Below are 16711 nucleotides of genomic sequence, written 5' to 3'. Positions count from 1 at the left end.
AGAACTTTCCTACCATTAAACCACACTGTAGGATGTCACTGGGAAGTTCAGAACCTGAGTCACAGGTCTGACATAGGGTCCCAAACATGACAGATGCAGTAGAGCCAGTCAGACCAACCTGTCTGAAGTAGGAATGCTTGACCCTTTTATTTTGATGCAACTCATGCACTCAGAAGGAATTGTGAGCTTTGTACTACCCCAGCCCCAGTATCTCAGTAACCCTGGGGAGAAAAGTCTTGTTTTCCAAAGGAAAATGAGAGTTGGGAGGAGCCTTAATATAAGCAGTGAGGCCAGCCAGGTGGCCCCAGAAAGAACTAGGTGTCTTGACACCCAATCCACACAGCAGGGAAAGGGGCTGGGTGTGATTCACAGTGCATTCATTTTATTTACAGATCAGAAGCCACTTAAATAATCTGCAGACACAAGTGCTGTCCAGGCCAGAAGCCTGGGGTCCAAATCAGCCCTTATCCCTCCTCATGCCCACAGTCAGCCCAATGCTGTCTCCGTTCCATGGGCCAGCACAGGCAGGCGCCACCTCTGCTGACATGAGGACCTGGGGTAGCTCAGACATTTGACTACCCAAGCCCAGAAAGGAGCTGGGTCCAGCCCTTCTGGGGAATTCCTTTAATTCCCCCAGGCCAGGTGAGTGCTGACTCAGTGATGACAACAGCTGTAGAAGTAGGGGTTTGGCTTCTGGCCCAGATCCACGCCCTTGTCCTCTGTCAAAGAGAGAGGTGGCAGCTCAGCACCATTCTGTTGGGATCAGGTAACTCAGGAAAGGGGCTAGATGCTGTGGGCCTAGAGTAAGTCTCCATAAAGGCTGGGGAAACACACACCTGTCATCACCTGGAAGGCAGCCACACTGACGTAATCCTCTGCCACTTTCTGGAAGAGCTCGTCTGGCAGGAAAAATGATGATCAGTGAGGGCCCAATGCCAGTAGCCCTGGGATCTCCCAGTGACCCAGCCCTCTGTGCCCTATTCAGCTTCCTCTGGTGCCCCTGTGTGTTCCTGCTGTGAGGCCCCAGCACAGCACTCACCCACACTCTGGCCTGTCTTGCTGGATGTTTCAAAGAGCTGAGCTTTGATATCTGTAAAGAGAAGTGACTAAAGCCTCATACCTGAGAATTAGATAAACAGACAAAAGGGAGGGCTAGCAGTTCAGGCAGTCTCCTGGACCCCACAGTTCAAGGAGGCCAGGAAGACCTCCTAGAGCACCTTGCCCTGGCAGCCAAGGCAGTCCCTATTTTCTGTGATCCACCCAGACAGCCACACACTCCCACCCCCCAAAGGGCTGAGGAGCAGCTACTGTCTGCATAGTCCTGGACGTCGTGGAAGTCCACACGTCGACGCCTCCGATCTTCTTCCAGCAGGTCACTCTTGGTGCCACAAAGGTAGATTTGGCAGCCCTGAGACAGAAGACAAGGGTCACCTCCACAGACCAACAGAACCCAGCCCCTAGTCTTCTAGTGAGGTCTGTTCACCTACCTCCTCTAGGCTGCGCAGTTCCTTCACCCAGAACTTGGCTCGCTCAAAGCTGCTGCTGTCTGTGAGGTCTTGGTGTGCGGCAAGCAGGAGACATAACCAACTGGTCAAGGGCTGTTCTCTGGCTAGCCTGGCACCCATCTCTTCTTGTGGGACAGGCCAGAACCCCCCAGCCCTTACCATAGCAAACGATGGCAGCCTTGGCACCCCGATAGTAGATTCTACTCATGGCCTCATAGCGCTCAGAGCCTGCTGTGTCCTAAAGAGTAAGGCTTGAGTCAAACTTAAGGCCATGTTCTCCAGACCCCGCTATTTCAGATAAGGAAACGGGTCTATGAGGCCACAAATCAACCAGTAATAGGACCTACACCTCCTCAGGAATGAGTCTCCCAAGAATAGATGCCCAGGGGACTTACCCAAATACCTAATGTCACAGTCCGGTCTCCGACCGACATCACCTTGGCCACGAAGGCGGCCCCGATGGTCTGCAACGAGAGGGAAGAGATCCGAGCCATAGGTGCAGATTACCGCCACCCCCCCCTCCGCCCACCGTGCCTGGCCCCTCCGGGTGCACTCACGTTCTGATAGGGCCCCACCAGAAAGCGGTCGTGCACGTAGCGCTCTACCAGGCTTGTCTTGCCCACGTACTCCTTGCCCAGCATCACCACTTTGACGTCCACGCGCTGCCCGCTCATGCTCCCGGGGCCGCCTCAGCCAAGTCAGGGTCCTGAGCGGGGACGGGAGGCAAACCCCGATCTCCGCTCGGCCCAGGCAGCGCCCAAGCCTCAGACCCCGACCCCAAATGGCGCCAACCTACGACTCGAGACAGCGCGTCGAGCTCGAGCTCTGGCAGTGGCCTTGCACTTCGGCAGCGCCCCGTGTGCCCCCGCTGTTCGGCTCCGGGCGCCGATTATCTTTCGAAGACCCCAAACCCCGGGGCGGCCTGGGAGCGCGCGGGACAGCGTCCTCAACAGCGCAGCAAGCCGCCGTGCAGCTCGCTACTCCGTCATTCGCTCGCCTGCCCGGCTTAAGCTCCGTTTTGGCTGGGAATCCCAACCGAACCCGGGGTCTCCTGCAACCCGGCTCCTACCCGCAGCGCCGCGACTCCCGCGGGAGGGAGCGAGAGGGCGAGGGGGCGGGGCCGCAAGGTCACGTGGCGCGGGCGCCGGAAGCGATGGCTACAGTGTGACTGCGCCGGAAGTAGCGCGCGGCCGGACAACTTATGGCGGCGGCGGTAGCAGCTGCTTGGGCGCGGTGCGGTGGTGATTGAGCTACGAGCCTGGCGGCGGCTGTGCACCAAGCCCCGGCCCGGCCCGGCCCCCGCGTGCCTCCCAGGCTCCGCACCCCTGATGCTGCGCGGGTGCTGAGCCCGCTCCGGCCGGGACGATGGTGAAGTATTTTCTGGGCCAGAGCGTGCTCCGGAGTTCCTGGGACCAAGTGTTCGCCGCCTTCTGGCAGCGGTACCCGAATCCCTATAGGTACGTGGTGTTTGGTAGAGCAAAACTTCGCCATCTCGCTATTTGGAGTTCCAAGTATGGGTAATCCCCAAGTAATGGGACCAGGAAGGACTCGACATCGACTCCTACCTTATCGGGGAAACGGCCAGGCTAGGCCTGCAAGGTCCTGAAGGGAGGTTGGGCCTGGGCGGTGGTTTGCTTGAGACTTTAGTGTAAGATTCTTTTCTCAGTGTGGTGAGACAAGAAGAGGCGGCAGTATGGGAGTTGGGAGGGATCTTGGGATTGGAAATCCTATTCCTCTGCCCATGGCGCTTTCCTAGGGTGCAATAAATCATGAGGTCCATTGCTGCTAGAAGGCAGGAATCCAGGTCAGTCAGATGGCGGGATTTGGAATTTGCCCTGGGTTGGGCCCTTGACTCTGGTATGACCCATAGCACATACCACCCTGCAAGGTTACAGGAAGGCGTGGCCTCTCTAGGCCCGGAGACTCCAAATGGGAATCCCCTCGGGCAATCTCTTAGGGGCAGGCTCATGAGGGTCACCTTCACCCTGACACCTGCAGCAAACATGTCTTGACGGAAGACATAGTACACCGGGAGGTGACCCCTGACCAGAAATTGCTGTCCCGGCGACTCCTGACCAAGACCAACAGGATGCCCCGCTGGGCCGAGCGACTGTTTCCTGCCAATGTTGCTCACTCGGTGTACATCCTGGAGGACTCTATTGTGGACCCACAGAATCAGACCATGACCACCTTCACCTGGAACATCAACCACGCCCGGCTGATGGTGAGACGCCTCCTGCTGTGATTCTGCACCTCCCCTTCTCCCCTCCCCGCCAGATAGAGAGCTCCTCAGATACATGTGGCTAGAGAGCTGTAAGGGAGCTTTTGTGGTCTGAGGCAGGTCTGGGTTACTGAGGGTTGACAGCTGTAGAGTATGACCTCAGATTTTCTTTTCAGCTGGTCATCCTCTCTGGACCTGTCCTTCGACTCATTCAGACAGTAGGGGAGGGGTAACCATCTTACTTCGTTGTCCTAAGTTCTAAATGCAAAGCGCTCCCATCGGGTATACAGCACAGATATGTGCTGGACTCACGGGAGTGATGCTGAGTGGGGGGAGGCAGTGCTTTTCTTTGTTTTTTTTTTTTTTTTTTTTTTTTTTCTGGTGACAGAGTCTCACTCTGTCACCCAGGTTGGAGTGCAGTGGCATGATCTCACCTCAGTGCCACCGCCAACTCCCAGGTTCAAGCAATTCTCGTGCCTTAGCCTCTTGAGGAGCTGGGTTTACAGGCGCACACCACGATGCCTGGCTAATTTTTGTATTTTTAGTACAGATGAGGTTTCACCATGTTGGTCAGGCTGGTCTGGAACTCCTGACCTCAAGTGATCCGCCCGCCGCGGCCTCCCAGAGTGCTAAGATTACAGGCGGGAGCCAGGGCGCCAGGCCAGTGTGTTTATTTGGACTGTCAGGAAGCTCCAGAGCTGCAGTCGGTGGAAGGTGACTAAAACACTGCATGTGTATAGATGCATGAAACAAAATCCAGGAGCAGGACGGGCTGGAAGGCCCTTCGTTGATCTTAAGAGACCTTTTGCCTTCAGTTTTAAGGGTCAGAAGAGAAGTTTTCAAGAGCAAAATGACCTTATTTATGACTTTGTGCTCTGTCAGTGCCACTTGGTGGTACAGTCAGGGGAAGGAATGGATTTTCATTGTATCGCTTCGCCTCATGAAAAGAGACAGGGAGTCAAATTTATGTGCAAGTTGGCAAAATGAAAGACTCTTCCATGGTTGTGGTTGGCCTCTCTGCATAGGTGGTGGAGGAACGATGTGTTTACTGTGTGAACTCTGACAACAGTGGCTGGACCGAAATCCGCCGGGAAGCCTGGGTCTCCTCTAGCTTATTTGGTGTCTCCAGAGCTGTCCAGGTGAGCAGTGTTGTTGGGGCTGTTGGGGCTCTGGGACCCAGTGCTTTCGGTATTAGGGCTGGGCTGGGGTCAATGGGCAACTCAGTATCCTTCCCCTTCTCATCTTATGCCAGGAATTTGGTCTTGCCCGATTCAAAAGCAATGTGACCAAGACTATGAAGGGTTTTGAATATATCTTGGCGAAGCTACAAGGTGAGTTTCTGGGTATGTGGAGATTCCTCGTAGGGAGAGGCTCATTCAGCCTAGCAGGTGTGGAGTCTGGGTCAGTCATTGCCCTGCTCTGAGCTGGGACTTCTTGTCTGTACTGGGGGTGGGAGGAGGGTGAATACCACCTTTTTGGTGGAGCCTGGCCCAGGGGAGGTCAGTGGCATGGGGGAGGGAAATGAGGTTGGTCTTTCAGGCATCTTCTGAAGCCAGCCGCCTGCCCTTCACGACAGGCGAGGCCCCTTCCAAAACACTTGTTGAGACAGCCAAGGAAGCCAAGGAGAAGGCAAAGGAGACGGCACTGGCAGCTACAGAGAGGGCCAAGGACCTTGCCAGCAAGGCAGCCACCAAGAAGCAGCAGCAGCAGCAGCAGTTTGTGTAGCCAGCCCACCACCACCACAGCACCCCAGACAGCTAGGCTTAGCCCCTCTGCCCTCCCTCCGTTGTACTTTATCATTCAAAATCAACTTCCAGCCCTATCTGCTGTCTGGGTGGTGGGTTGTGGGGAGGCAGTTTGGCATCTGCAGGACACCAAGGCACGTGATTCACATCTGTGCCAGGTCTGCTTATTCTCCCATGGGGCAGCTGAGGACCGAGGCACAAAGGTGCGGTGACTTGCCCGGGGCTGCAGGTAGCCTGCAGGTTAACTGGTGGTAAGTGCTAGACTGTAAGCCCCACGAGGGCAGGGCTTTTGGTTTTGTTCTCTGAAGTGTCTCAGTATCTAGCACATAATAGACAATAAATACTTATTAAATTCAGTCAGCCCCAGCTCTGGAGTAGGAAGGCTTTGGTTTGAATCTTGATTCCACCGTTTTCGGACCTCAGGCAAGTCACGTCACTCAGCCTCATTTCCACCACCCGTGAAGTGGAGACAGAACAGCCTCCGAGTTGTGAGGATTAAGTGCACTGCCTGGCACGGCCAGCAGTGTCAGCGATGGGAACTGATCTTATTTCCTCTTCCAGTGGGTTTGTGGTTAGGAGTTCCCCCATTTTCATCAGGCAAGACTATGGACAGGAAGTTATGAAAGAGGCTTTTAATGAAAATACTGTACAGTTTATGTGAGGCAAAGGCCAGGGGCCCTTGTCCAGGAAGGGAGAGGCCCAAGAGGCTTCCTGTCCCCTTGGGGGCAGCAGAGCCAAATGCTTGGGCTCAGGCCCAAGCTGCCTGCCCTGCAGGGGTCCAGGGAGGTCCTGATGAGTCCTGCCCCTTCCCCTTCCAGAGGGCCTGCCTGGCAGCCGGCAGCAGGGTGTTTGCGGAGCACCTGTTCCCACACAAGGGTCCTTTTAGTCCATTCCAACAGGTGACTCCGAGCAGCCCTGAAGGCTTGGGAAGAGCTCCTGCCTGGCAGGTGGGCCTGGCGCGAGCAGAGGGCAGAGAGGCCCCCCCGGGTGAGGAACATCATAGCCAGGCGCCACCACCGTGAGAGTAGCTGTGCTCCTGGCCGGCGACGAAGCCCCGCAGCAGCTCGGCCTCACCCCCAAACACCAGGCTCTCCACATCCACCTCCAGCTCCTCTGCGCAGGGAGGGGTCCAATCAGAAGACCTGGCTCGCCCCGAGGGCCACACAACCCCTCAGCCTCAGGGCACTCACCTTGGTCTGAGTCTGAGCGCTCAGAGGAGAGGCCTGAGGAGTCCAGGCTGTCCGTCCGCAGCCGCTCCTGCTCAGCCGCCCCTGCCAGCCCCCGGAGCTGCTCCAGCTGCCGCTGCAGGCTCTGCTGCTTGCTGCGCAGCCTCTCCTTGAGCTGCCGGGCCCGCTGCTCCTGATCCTCCAGCTTCTGCAGATCCCAAAGGAGCAAGGGGCTGGGGTTAGTGGCCTGGGGCTCGGGCTGCAGCCCAACACCACTAAGTACCAGGCCACGGCCACAGGGCCAGCGCCCACTCCAGGCAGGTGAGGCCCCAGAGGGCTGTACCCATATCCTTCAGAAAGCCAGCCCTTTTCCTGCCATGCGCACGTCCTGTGAGGGCGCTGCCTAGATTGGGGGTGGGGGGGCCTAGTCAAGGATAAAGGATTGGAGGGCTGTGGTGTCCAGTGGTGGGAAGTGGGGGCAGGGTGCATTGCTGCGTGTACACTGTGGCTCAGGTGCCAGGCATGTGCTGTCATGGGAAACAGGCCTGGTACTACAAGGTCTCCCCGTTTGTTTTTTGTTTTGTTTTGTTTTGTTTTTGAGACAGAGTCTTGCCCTGTCGCCCGGGCTGGAGTGCAATGGCACAATCTCAGCTCACCACAACCTTTGCCTCTTAGGTTCAAGCAATTCCTGTCTCAGCCTCACAAGTAGCTGGGACTACAGGGGCCCACCACCATGCCCAGCTAATTTTTGTATTTTTAGTAGAGACGGGGTTTCACCATGTTGGTCAGGCTGGTCTCAAACTCTTGACCTCAGGTATCTGCCTATCTCGGCCTCCTAAAGTGTTGGGATTACAGGTGTAAGCCACTGCACCCGGCCCCCCATTTCTTTACAAGAAGCTAGCTGGAAAGTCAGATTTTTCCTGTCAAATGTCTTTTGAGGGGTTGACAACTAATTTAAATTTTTAGAAAACTACTGAACAAACAAAGGCTGCCAGTTTGTAGCTCCTGGTCACAATCCCTGCAAGAGCGAGAGTGTGAAGGCGTTAACACCCTCCCTCCCATCCCCCTACCTCCTGCCAAGCTCTGCCAGCCCTGAAGTTCCAAGGACTGGAAAGCCAAGGGCTCTCCCAGGCACAGCCCTCAGTGGGCAGAAGCTTACATTGTCATTCAACAAGAAGGGGAGAATTGGGCCATGGGGGCGTTTGGACTGGGCATAGAAAGATGAGTAAGAGCCGTGGAGGCAAACACAGGGAGGAAGAAACGTCAAGGCAGAGCAGAGGGAGCCTGAGGAGAGCGTGGAGTGTTCAGCTTCTGTGGGACATGGGGAGAGATGAGGCCAAAAGAGCAGCCTACTGGCAAGTACTGGGTTATGAAGGGCCTTGAGTTTCACAGGAAGTAAGGAGCGGAGGCTTTGTCCTGTCAGGGGCGATTGGCAGGTTTTCAGCAGGAGATGGGCCTGGGTAGATATGTGTGCTGTAGAGATCATTCTAGAGCAAAGTAGAAGACAGCCTGGGAGAGGCAAAACAGGAAACAGGAAGGCTGGGAGGAGGCCGGTGAATTAATCCAGGATGGGGGTGATGGGGCCCCAGAGAAAGAGCACTCCCCAGGTCCTGCCCACAGGCCGGCCAGCCCCTGAGGGGCACACATCACCCATCCGAGAACCAGGCCAGGCAAGCTCCGTGCAAGAAACTGGGCCATGACCCAACCAGAGTGTTATTCAGCCACAATGATGGTAAAAACAGACGCCGGGGGGCAGTGCAGTTGTTACCACAGCTGTGGTTTATTTACTGACAGCACGTAGGTCTACGTGTGCCACAGCCCCCAGTGCCTAGAATAGGGCCTAGCGGAACCAGTGCTCAAAAAACACTTGTCGGAGGAGATAACGCAAGCCAGGGAACTGGGCATGGTTCCTGAATCTGCCTCCCATCAGCTGTGCGACTTGCTGGCCCTCAGCCTAGCTGTGCCTCCATATATTCCTCTGGAGGGCAGGAAAAGTCCTGTGGTTTCCAAGGCCACTTCTGATATGGCCTGGGCCACCTGGGCGTTTATTCAGCACATCCACTCCTGTCCACCAGGGGGCGCTGAGCTCAGCCCCAGCAGCAGCAACAGCAGCAGCAGCAGCAGCAGCAGCAGAGCAGCCCTGGGAGGACCAGTGACTGGCGTCTTCGCAGTCCTTTCCCCTCCTGTCTCTGGAGTTGCCTCCCAGGTGGCACCAGGATAGACTGCCCATAACAGGAGGCCTTGAAAGGGAGAGGGGGAGAGCAAGGACCAACCCTCTACAGTCCCAAGGACCCCCACATACATCCCATCACAGAATTCAACAGCCATCCTCTCCCCTCAAGCAGGAGGTAAGGTTAGTCCAGACAGGCTAAGTGACTTGCCCAAGGTCTCACAGCTGGGATCTAAGTGATAACAGCTGTAACAGCAACAGTGAACATTTAAGAGTGAACTCATTTAAGCCTCAACAACCCTCTGAGTTATTGTCTGCTTTTCTTCCCATTAATGGATCTGGAAAGTTAAAACTCAAGAGAGCTGTCCCAAGTCACACAGTTCTTGAGCTCTGACTTCAGGCCTTGTTCCCCAGTCCCACCAGCCCCTCCATAGCACAGCCCTCCATACACCAGGGCAAGCCAGTCCGGGCGTAGCAAGGGGCCTCACCTGGATGTGCATCCTGGCGCGGCGCAGCAGGCTCAGTGTGGTGTATCGGGCGCAGTCGGCCCCCAGGGGCATCTGCTGCTTCAGCCGCTCTAGGCACCGCTTCAACTGGGCCCTCCTGTGGGGAAGAGGTCTGGAGGGCAGTGCCAGTCCCACCTTGCTGGCCACAGGAATGGCAGGGGAAGGAAGGCCAGTGGGCGGTGGCCCCTGGGGGCTGGCGCTGTCAGAGCAGGACTGGGACTCACCTGCGCTTCTCCAGTTCGTTGTGCACAGACCTGCCAATGCCAGAGAGGACGAGGTGAAGGGGAATCAGCTACTGCCCATGCCCCAATCCCAGGGCCCCCAGTGGCTCAAGAGCCACTACAGATGTCTGCCCCAAACAAGTCCCCTGTGGAGACCTCATGCTGGCCTCAGACACCAGAGTCCCCTGGCAGGGCGAGGGGAGTCAAAGACACATGCAGCCAATGCTTAACAGAAGCTTGCCCAGGTGGGTACGGAGGTCCTAACAAGGCCCTGCCAGCTGGTCAGGAAGGGCTTCCCAGACAGAGGTGACAGCTAAATGCAGAAATAGATGTTTCCCAAGCCGGTAGTGGAGGGAGAGGCATTCAGATAGGAGGGAACAGCATATGCAAAGGGCTGGGGAGAGGAGAGAAAAGGAGGAAGCCAGTGGAGCAGGTGAGTGGCCTGATGTGTGGAGTGCGGGAGTGCGGGTGGAAGCGGGACCCCAATTGCTGTTCGCAGTTCCTGGCACATCTAGAGGTGCTCAAGAAATAGTCCTTGAATGAATAGAAAGGTGTGAGTGTGTTTGGAGAGTGGGGAGATGGCAGGAGGGGTCTGAACCCTTCCTGGAGCAGGACACCTGACCCAAAAGATGCAAACAACAAGTGGGCAGAGGAGGGCCCGACCGGGGGCGGCGCCCACCCCCACCCCGACTCCCGCCGCCCCGGGCCTCCTCACCGCCCGCTGTCCTGCGCGCCAGGAGCCTGGGGGGGTCGCTTCTTCCTCCTGTGGATGGGGCCCGGACTGCGATGCGGGCACAGGGACGCATAACCATGCTCGGCCTCTGCCAGAGAGAGCCCCCGCCCGCGTCAGGCTGGGGCTGGACCTGGTCCCACCGGGAGCCCCAGGCACAGCACGGTCAGGGAAAGGCTTTTGGCGCCAGGACCATTTCCCCCACCCCTCCCTGCTCTAACCGCCCCGGGACTCCTCTCGAGTTGAGGGCGAGGCGCCCCGGGATTACTGTCCTAGGGCAGTGCATCCTTCAAGCTAGGAGCCAGGTCCAGTCCAGGCCCGTGTCAGCGAGGTCGCCGCCCGGAATCCAGCCAAGGGTTCTTCCTCACCTCTCTCACGGCGCTCCAGGAACTCGGCTGCCTGCAGCAGGACCTGGATGTTGCTGGCTACGGGTTCCATGTCGGCAACAGCAGTCAGCGGGCTGGCCTAGGGTGCCGGCTGGAGCAGCGGCTGCAGCACTTTTGTTTCAAAGTAACTGACACGGTGCAACAAACACAGGGGCCCGCCCCGCCCCCCGAGAAGCCCCGCCCGCGGGAACGCCCAGCCCTTGGCTCCGCCCCTCTGGAACCCGCCACGGAGCCACAGCCCAACCTCCGGCAGCCGCCCCGCCCCGAGTGGTCTCAGACTCTCCAGGGGCAGGTAAGGGCGCCGGCTCCAGGCCTGGCCCTGGAGCGAACCTTCAGGCTGACGGGTGCTGCTTCTTGCCCGCCTCACTCATCCACCCACCGGCTCATTGGCGTCTTTGATCTCAGCTTCCAGCCCAGTGCTAGTGACTAGCCCCGCACTTCGCACGGCGCTTTGGGGGCCAGGTGGTCCCCTGGAAGCCCCGGGCCCTGCCCCTACACGTGGGCGCCGCGGGGGCGGGGCCCGCCGGCCGCAGCTCGCGCATTCGCCCATGGCTTCTCAAGGCTCGCTGTCGTCATGCTCGGGGCGGGGTCGAGGAGCCTCTGATGTCCTATTGGCTGGCGCTCCGCCCCGCCCTCTCCCGCCGCTGGTCCACACGTTCGGGCGGGAAAAGAAGCAGGTTTCAAATTTGAAAACTCGAGCGATGGGGCGGGGTTAAGCGGGGAGCTGGGCCGCAACGCGCAGGCGCCGGCGGAGGGGCAGCGGCCCCGGCTCCTGCCCTCCGGGGCCTGTCCCCACGCCTGCCTGCCATCTGCCCCCGAAGGCCCCCGTGGACCCCAGCTTCCTACTGTGTCGAATGGGAATAATCTGTCGGCCCCCCTCCTCTTCTGTGAGGAAGATGTTGTTGCTACGAAAACGTCAGCGGGGTGACAGCTTTCTCAGGCAGGCCATACCCTGGAGGCACGCGAAATGGCTTTTTCCGGAGCTCTGGTGTCCACAGAGTTGGGGTCCTCTCCTGTCACTGATGTCTCAGCTGTGTATGACTCAGGAGGTGACCTCCGTCTCTAAGCCTCAGGAACCCCGAGACAGGATTGAAGGATCAGAGCCAATGCTTTTGCGGTGCCCATGACAGGAAGGAGCCGCGCATCTCAAAGGCAGTGCAACCAGACGCCGGCGTTTGCCTCCCAGGCAGCCCCTGCTTGCCTTACTCAGAGTCCATGAAGCCTTCTTGAACCTGACTCTCCTAGCCGGCGGAAGGAGTGGCTGTGATGACTTCTAGCCGCAGCACCAGCAGGTGGGGCCACATCTGGGAACAAGAAGATGAAAGTAGCTGTAGCAGGGTGGAGCATTACTGCCATCCATGGGCTGAGTCTGTGACACCCCTGACCATTTCACCCACTCATGTCCACACCCCTGACCATTTCACCCACTCCTGTCCACATGGCCTTGGATCCCCAGTGGGTGTTGGTCATTATCTTGATTAGATTGTGGCACAACTGCCCTAGGTGACTACCTATCAGCTTTCTCCTTGCCATCTTTCCGTCTTTTTTTTTTTTTTTTTTCTGCTTGAGACGGAGTCTCACTCTGTTGCCCACGCTGGAGCGCAATGGCACGATCTCAGCGATTCTCCTGCCTCAGCCTCCTGAGTAGCTGGCACCCGCCACCACATCCAGCTTGTTTGTTTGCTTTTGAGACAGAGTTTTGCTCTTGTTGCCCAGGCTGGAGTGCAATGGCGCGATCTCGGCTCACCGCAACCTCCGCCTCCTTGGTTCAGTGGTTCTCCTGCCTCAGTCTCCCAACTAACTGGGACTACAGGCGCATGCCACCACACCTGGCTAACTTTTTGTATTTTCAGTAGAGACGGGGTTTCACCATGTTAGCCAGGATGGTCTCGATCTCCTGACCTCGTGATCCACCCGCCTCAGCCTCCCAAAGTGCTGGGATTACAGTCGTGAGCCACCACACCCGACCATTTTTTTGTATTTTTAGTAGAGATGGGGTTTCACCATGTTGGCCAGGCTGGTCTCGAACTCCTGACCTCAGGTGATCCACCCACCTCAGCCTCCCGAAGTGCAGGGATTACAGGCTGGCCTCCCTCTGACATTTTAAAATCCTCCAAACTAAGGTGAATAAATCAGATTTGTTCAGGGCCCTTCAACAGTAGGGGACCAGCAGAGGCTCCCATCTGTCCACCCAAGGACTTCCAAGGGTGTTGGAGTATGACCTTTGTTTTGACCCCATCAATGTCTACTTTATACAGCCCATTTCATAAGAACCATTTAAGGCCGGGCGCGGTGGCTCAAGCCTGTAATCCCAGCACTTTGGGAGGCCAAGACGGGCGGATCACGAGGTCAGGAGATCGAGACCATCCTGGCTAACACGGTGAAACCCCGTCTCTACTAAAAAATCCAAAAAAAAACTAGCTGGGCGAGGTGGCGGGCGCCTGTAGTCCCAGCTGCTCGGGAGGCTGAGGCAGGAGAATGGCGTGAACCCGGGAGGCAGAGCTTGCAGTGAGCTGAGATCCGGCCACTGCACTCCAGCCTGGGTGACAGAGCGAGACTCCGTCTCAAAAAAAAAAAAAAAAAAAAAAGAACCATTTAAAGACTGCCATCCTGCTGGGATAAGTATCTTGACTCTTCCCTTTGTTTTCCCCATTCTCTTGTGATCATTCTAACCATCTTCACTATTGTTTCAGCATAATTTTTCCCCTCAAAAGTGGCCCTGGGAATAGCCACAATCCAAGCTTGGGCCAGTCTCAGGATCTGCCCTATCACTATATTTTGCCTTCATTCCTGCTACAGAGAACAATAAGATGGTATATTTAGCTTGTTTCTTGTTACTTTGTATTTCCTTATCCGTCCAGTGAACTAACTCCTTGGGAGTTGCATCCATCATTTCTAAAATTCAGTAACAAAACATTTTATCAGGCCAGGCACAGTGTCTCACACCTGTAATTCCAGCACTTTGGGACGCCGAGGTGGGTGGATCACCTGAGGTCAGGAGTTCGAGACCAACCTGGCCAACATGGAGAAACCCCGTCTCTACTAGAAATACAAAATTAGCCAGGCGTGGTGGTATGTGCCTGTAATCCCAGCTACTCGGGAGGCTGAGGGAGAAGAATCGCTTGAACCTGGGAGGCGGAGGTTCCAGTGAGCTGAGATTGTACCATTGCACTCCAGCCTGGGCAACAAGAGTGAAACTCTGTCTCAAAAAAGAAAAGAAAAGAAAAGGTCCTTCCGAAGACAACAAGAACAACTACCTGCTAGCGTCATGGGATGAGTCCAACCCACTGTCCAGGCAGCACTGGCAAGCAGCAGGGCCAACCGCGTCAGCCACTTGTATGCAGGTAGGTACCCAGTGTCTGGGATGTTATATGTTCCAGCAGGCACTTGATAAACCACTTCCCCTTTTCCTTCTGGCCTTTGCTAAGTCAAAAGTTTCAGCCTGTTCTCTGGAGTATGGGAAGAGTACTCCACCTGAACGCCTGCTCGTGTAGCACAGGCCATTCCCACTGTCAGTGACAGGGTGTCCTCTTCAAGGGATCTGGGCACCCTGCAAATGTTCTTGTTCAAGCCACAAACCTCTCCTGTTTTAGCCAGGTCCTGCAACTTCCCTCTTTTAGTGTGGGGCTTTTATTATGATTTATTCTTAAGTCCAAATGTTATTTGGTAGTATGTTTTTAGTTTCCAGATACAAAGGACTTTTTCAGCTATCTTTTGGTTGCTGATTTCCATTTATATTCTCCTTTTTTTTTTTTTTTTTTGAGATGGACTCCTGCTCTGTCGCCCAGGCTGAGTCGATCTCGGCTCACTGCAACCTCTGCTTGCCAGGTTCAAGTGATTCTCCTGCCTCAGCCTCCCGAGTAGCTGGGACTACAGGCATGCACCACCATGCCCGGCTAATTTTGTATTTTTTACATTTTTATTTAATTTTTTTTAGATAGAGTTTCATTCTGTCAGCAGGCTGGAGTGCAGTGGCACGATCTCGGCTCACTGCAACCTCTGCCTCTCAGGTTCAAGCCATTCTCCTGCCCCAGCCTCCCATAGCTGGGACTACAGGCGCCCGCCACCACGCCAAGCTAATTTTTTGTATTTTTAGTAGAGACGGGGTTTCACCATGTTGGCCAAGATGGTCTCAGTCTCAACCTCGTGATCCACCTGCCTCGGCCTCCCAAAGTGCTGGGAGTACAGGTGTGAGCCACCGCGCCCAGTCCATTCTCTTTAAAAATCTCCTCTTTATAAATCTCCATTTCTCTCTTTCCTCTCAAGGTCCTCTGATCTTTGGTCTGATCTTCAAATTAGTTGATCTTCTTCAATGAATTTGGTGAATCAATTTTGTTATCAACCCCTATACTGAGTCCTTTATGTCAACTAAAAATTCCACATCCATGTCTCCAGGTGTTCTAACTGCTGCTTCTCTCCTCACGTTTCCAACAGCACACCTGGTCTCCGAGGAAACAGTCCACTCCGCAGGCCTATGAGCTTGGCTTCCTCAGTCACATACACACATAATATATATCTCACATACACAGGAATTACATACAATTGTCTATGTAAATTTTGTTGTTATATTAATTACATGTAATTATATACAGTTTTATATATATATTTTTTGTTTGTTTTTGGTTTTTTTGAGACAGAGTCTTGCTCTGTCGCCAGGCTGGAGTACAGTGGTGCAGTCTCGGCTCACTGCAACCTCCGCCTCCCTGGTTCAAGGGATTCTCCTATCTCAGCCTCCCAAGTAGCTGGGATTACAGGCACACGCCACCACGACCAGCTAATTTTGTGTATTTTTAGTAGAGACGGGGTTTCACCATGTTGGCCAGGCTGGTCTCAAACTCCCGACCTCAGGTGATTCACCCACCTCGGCCTCCCAAAGTGCTGGGATTACAGGAGTGAGCCACTGCGCCTGGCCTGATAAAATGTTTTGTTACATTAGTTTATTTACACTTATTGATATAATTTATATTTCTGGTATTTTGATCTTAACCCTCTTGTGCAATGTATTTCATATTTACTCTTCATCGTTTTACTTTTACAGTGCTTCATTCTCTGTATGATTGTGTTTATTTTTGTATTTCTTGGGAATGATGGTAAGAGGGGGAAAAAAAAACCAACATCTCAAATTAACAACCCAATTTAAAAACTTAAGGAACTAGGCCTGGCGCAGTGGCTCACGCCTGTAATCCCAGCACTTTGGGAGGCCCAGGCAGGCTGATCACAAGGTCAGAAGATCGAGACCATCCTGGCTAACATGGTGAAACCCCGTCTCTACTAAAAATACAAACAATTAGCCTGGTGTGGTGGCAGGCACCTGTAGTCCCAGTTACTTGGGAGGCTGAGGCAGGAGAATGGTGTGAACCCGGGAGGCGGAGCTTGCAGTGAGCCGAGATCGCACCACTGTACTCCAGCCTGGGCGACAGAGCGAGACTCCGTCTCAAAAAAAAAAAAAAAAAGAACTTAAGGAACTAGAAAAAGAACTAAACACAAAGATAGCAGAAAAAAGGAAATAATAAAGATTAGAGCAGAGATCAATGAAATAGAGAACAGAGAAACAAAAAATTAATGAAACCAAAAGCTGGTTATTTGAAAAGATCAACAAAATTGACAAACCTTTAGCTAGATGGACTAGGAAAAGATAAGAAGACTCAAATTACTAAAATCAGAAATGAAAGTAGGAACATTACTACCCATTCTGTGCAAATGAAAAGGATTATAAGAGGGTACTATGAACAACTGTATCCCAACAAATTGGATAACCTAGATGACATGGACAAATTGCTAGAAACATAAAACCTACCAAGATGATACCACAAAGAAACAGAAATTCTGAATAGACCTATGATTATTATGGAGACTGAATTGGTAATCAAATATTTCTTGACAAAGAAAACCCCTGGACCTGACACCTTCACTAGTAAATTATACCAAACATTTGAAGAATACGAATCCTCAAACTTTTCCAAAAGCTTGAAGAGAAGGGAAAACTTCCTCATTGTGTGAGGCCAGCTTTACCCCAGTACCAAAGCTAGATGAAGACACTACGAGAAAACTACAGGCCAGT

General features: G+C 54.5%; 4 protein-coding genes across 7 annotated transcripts in view; 1 reads left to right on the top strand and 3 right to left on the bottom strand.

Annotated features, from left to right (window-relative positions):
- Positions 1 to 356: 356 nt before the first annotated feature.
- Positions 357 to 2630, bottom strand: RAB24 (RAB24, member RAS oncogene family). 3 transcript variants are annotated; one of them, XM_033180046.1, is made up of 9 exons: positions 2298 to 2630; positions 2063 to 2211; positions 1901 to 1969; positions 1665 to 1743; positions 1488 to 1555; positions 1309 to 1408; positions 1040 to 1090; positions 837 to 899; positions 357 to 719 (listed from the first exon to the last, which is right to left on the bottom strand). In XM_033180046.1, the coding sequence occupies exons 2-9, from the start codon at positions 2177 to 2179 to the stop codon at positions 655 to 657; spliced, it is 612 nt and encodes a 203-aa protein (XP_033035937.1). In that variant the 5' UTR covers positions 2180 to 2211; positions 2298 to 2630; the 3' UTR covers positions 357 to 654. The 3 variants fall into 3 exon arrangements, with proteins under 3 accessions (XP_033035937.1, XP_033035938.1, XP_033035939.1); XM_033180047.1 differs by having other exon boundaries at positions 361 to 719; positions 2302 to 2630; XM_033180048.1 differs by having other exon boundaries at positions 361 to 719; positions 2575 to 2594.
- Positions 2631 to 2657: 27 nt separating this feature from the next.
- Positions 2658 to 5850, top strand: PRELID1 (PRELI domain containing 1). The gene is made up of 5 exons (XM_033180042.1): positions 2658 to 2962; positions 3504 to 3729; positions 4752 to 4865; positions 4979 to 5057; positions 5303 to 5850. The coding sequence occupies exons 1-5, from the start codon at positions 2871 to 2873 to the stop codon at positions 5449 to 5451; spliced, it is 660 nt and encodes a 219-aa protein (XP_033035933.1). The 5' UTR covers positions 2658 to 2870; the 3' UTR covers positions 5452 to 5850.
- A 132-nt stretch (positions 5851 to 5982) lies between these two features.
- On the bottom strand, positions 5983 to 11161 carry MXD3 (MAX dimerization protein 3). Of its 2 annotated transcripts, none has more exons than XM_033180045.1 (6): positions 10633 to 11161; positions 10250 to 10355; positions 9538 to 9567; positions 9296 to 9410; positions 6662 to 6845; positions 5983 to 6074 (listed from the first exon to the last, which is right to left on the bottom strand). In XM_033180045.1, exons 1-6 carry the CDS (start codon positions 10700 to 10702, stop codon positions 5998 to 6000), a joined length of 582 nt encoding a protein of 193 aa, XP_033035936.1. In that variant the 5' UTR covers positions 10703 to 11161; the 3' UTR covers positions 5983 to 5997. The 2 variants fall into 2 exon arrangements, with proteins under 2 accessions (XP_033035936.1, XP_033035934.1); XM_033180043.1 differs by lacking the exon at positions 5983 to 6074 and adding an exon at positions 6084 to 6584 and having other exon boundaries at positions 10633 to 11000.
- Positions 11162 to 11679: 518 nt separating this feature from the next.
- Positions 11680 to 16711, bottom strand: part of LMAN2 (lectin, mannose binding 2) — a 37135-nt gene continuing 32103 nt past the window's right edge. Inside the window, exon 8 of the mRNA XM_033180041.1 lies at positions 11680 to 11954. Within this exon, the coding sequence (XP_033035932.1) occupies positions 11857 to 11954 (98 nt within the window). The 3' untranslated portion in view covers positions 11680 to 11856. The remainder of the gene's footprint in view (positions 11955 to 16711) is intronic.

Source organism: Trachypithecus francoisi, unplaced genomic scaffold (genome assembly GCF_009764315.1).
Source record: "Trachypithecus francoisi isolate TF-2019V2 unplaced genomic scaffold, Tfra_2.0 Lachesis_group2, whole genome shotgun sequence".
Taxonomy (NCBI): domain Eukaryota; kingdom Metazoa; phylum Chordata; class Mammalia; order Primates; family Cercopithecidae; genus Trachypithecus; species Trachypithecus francoisi.
Note: the sequence above shows the minus strand (reverse complement) of the source record. Positions and strands in the feature narration are given on the sequence as shown.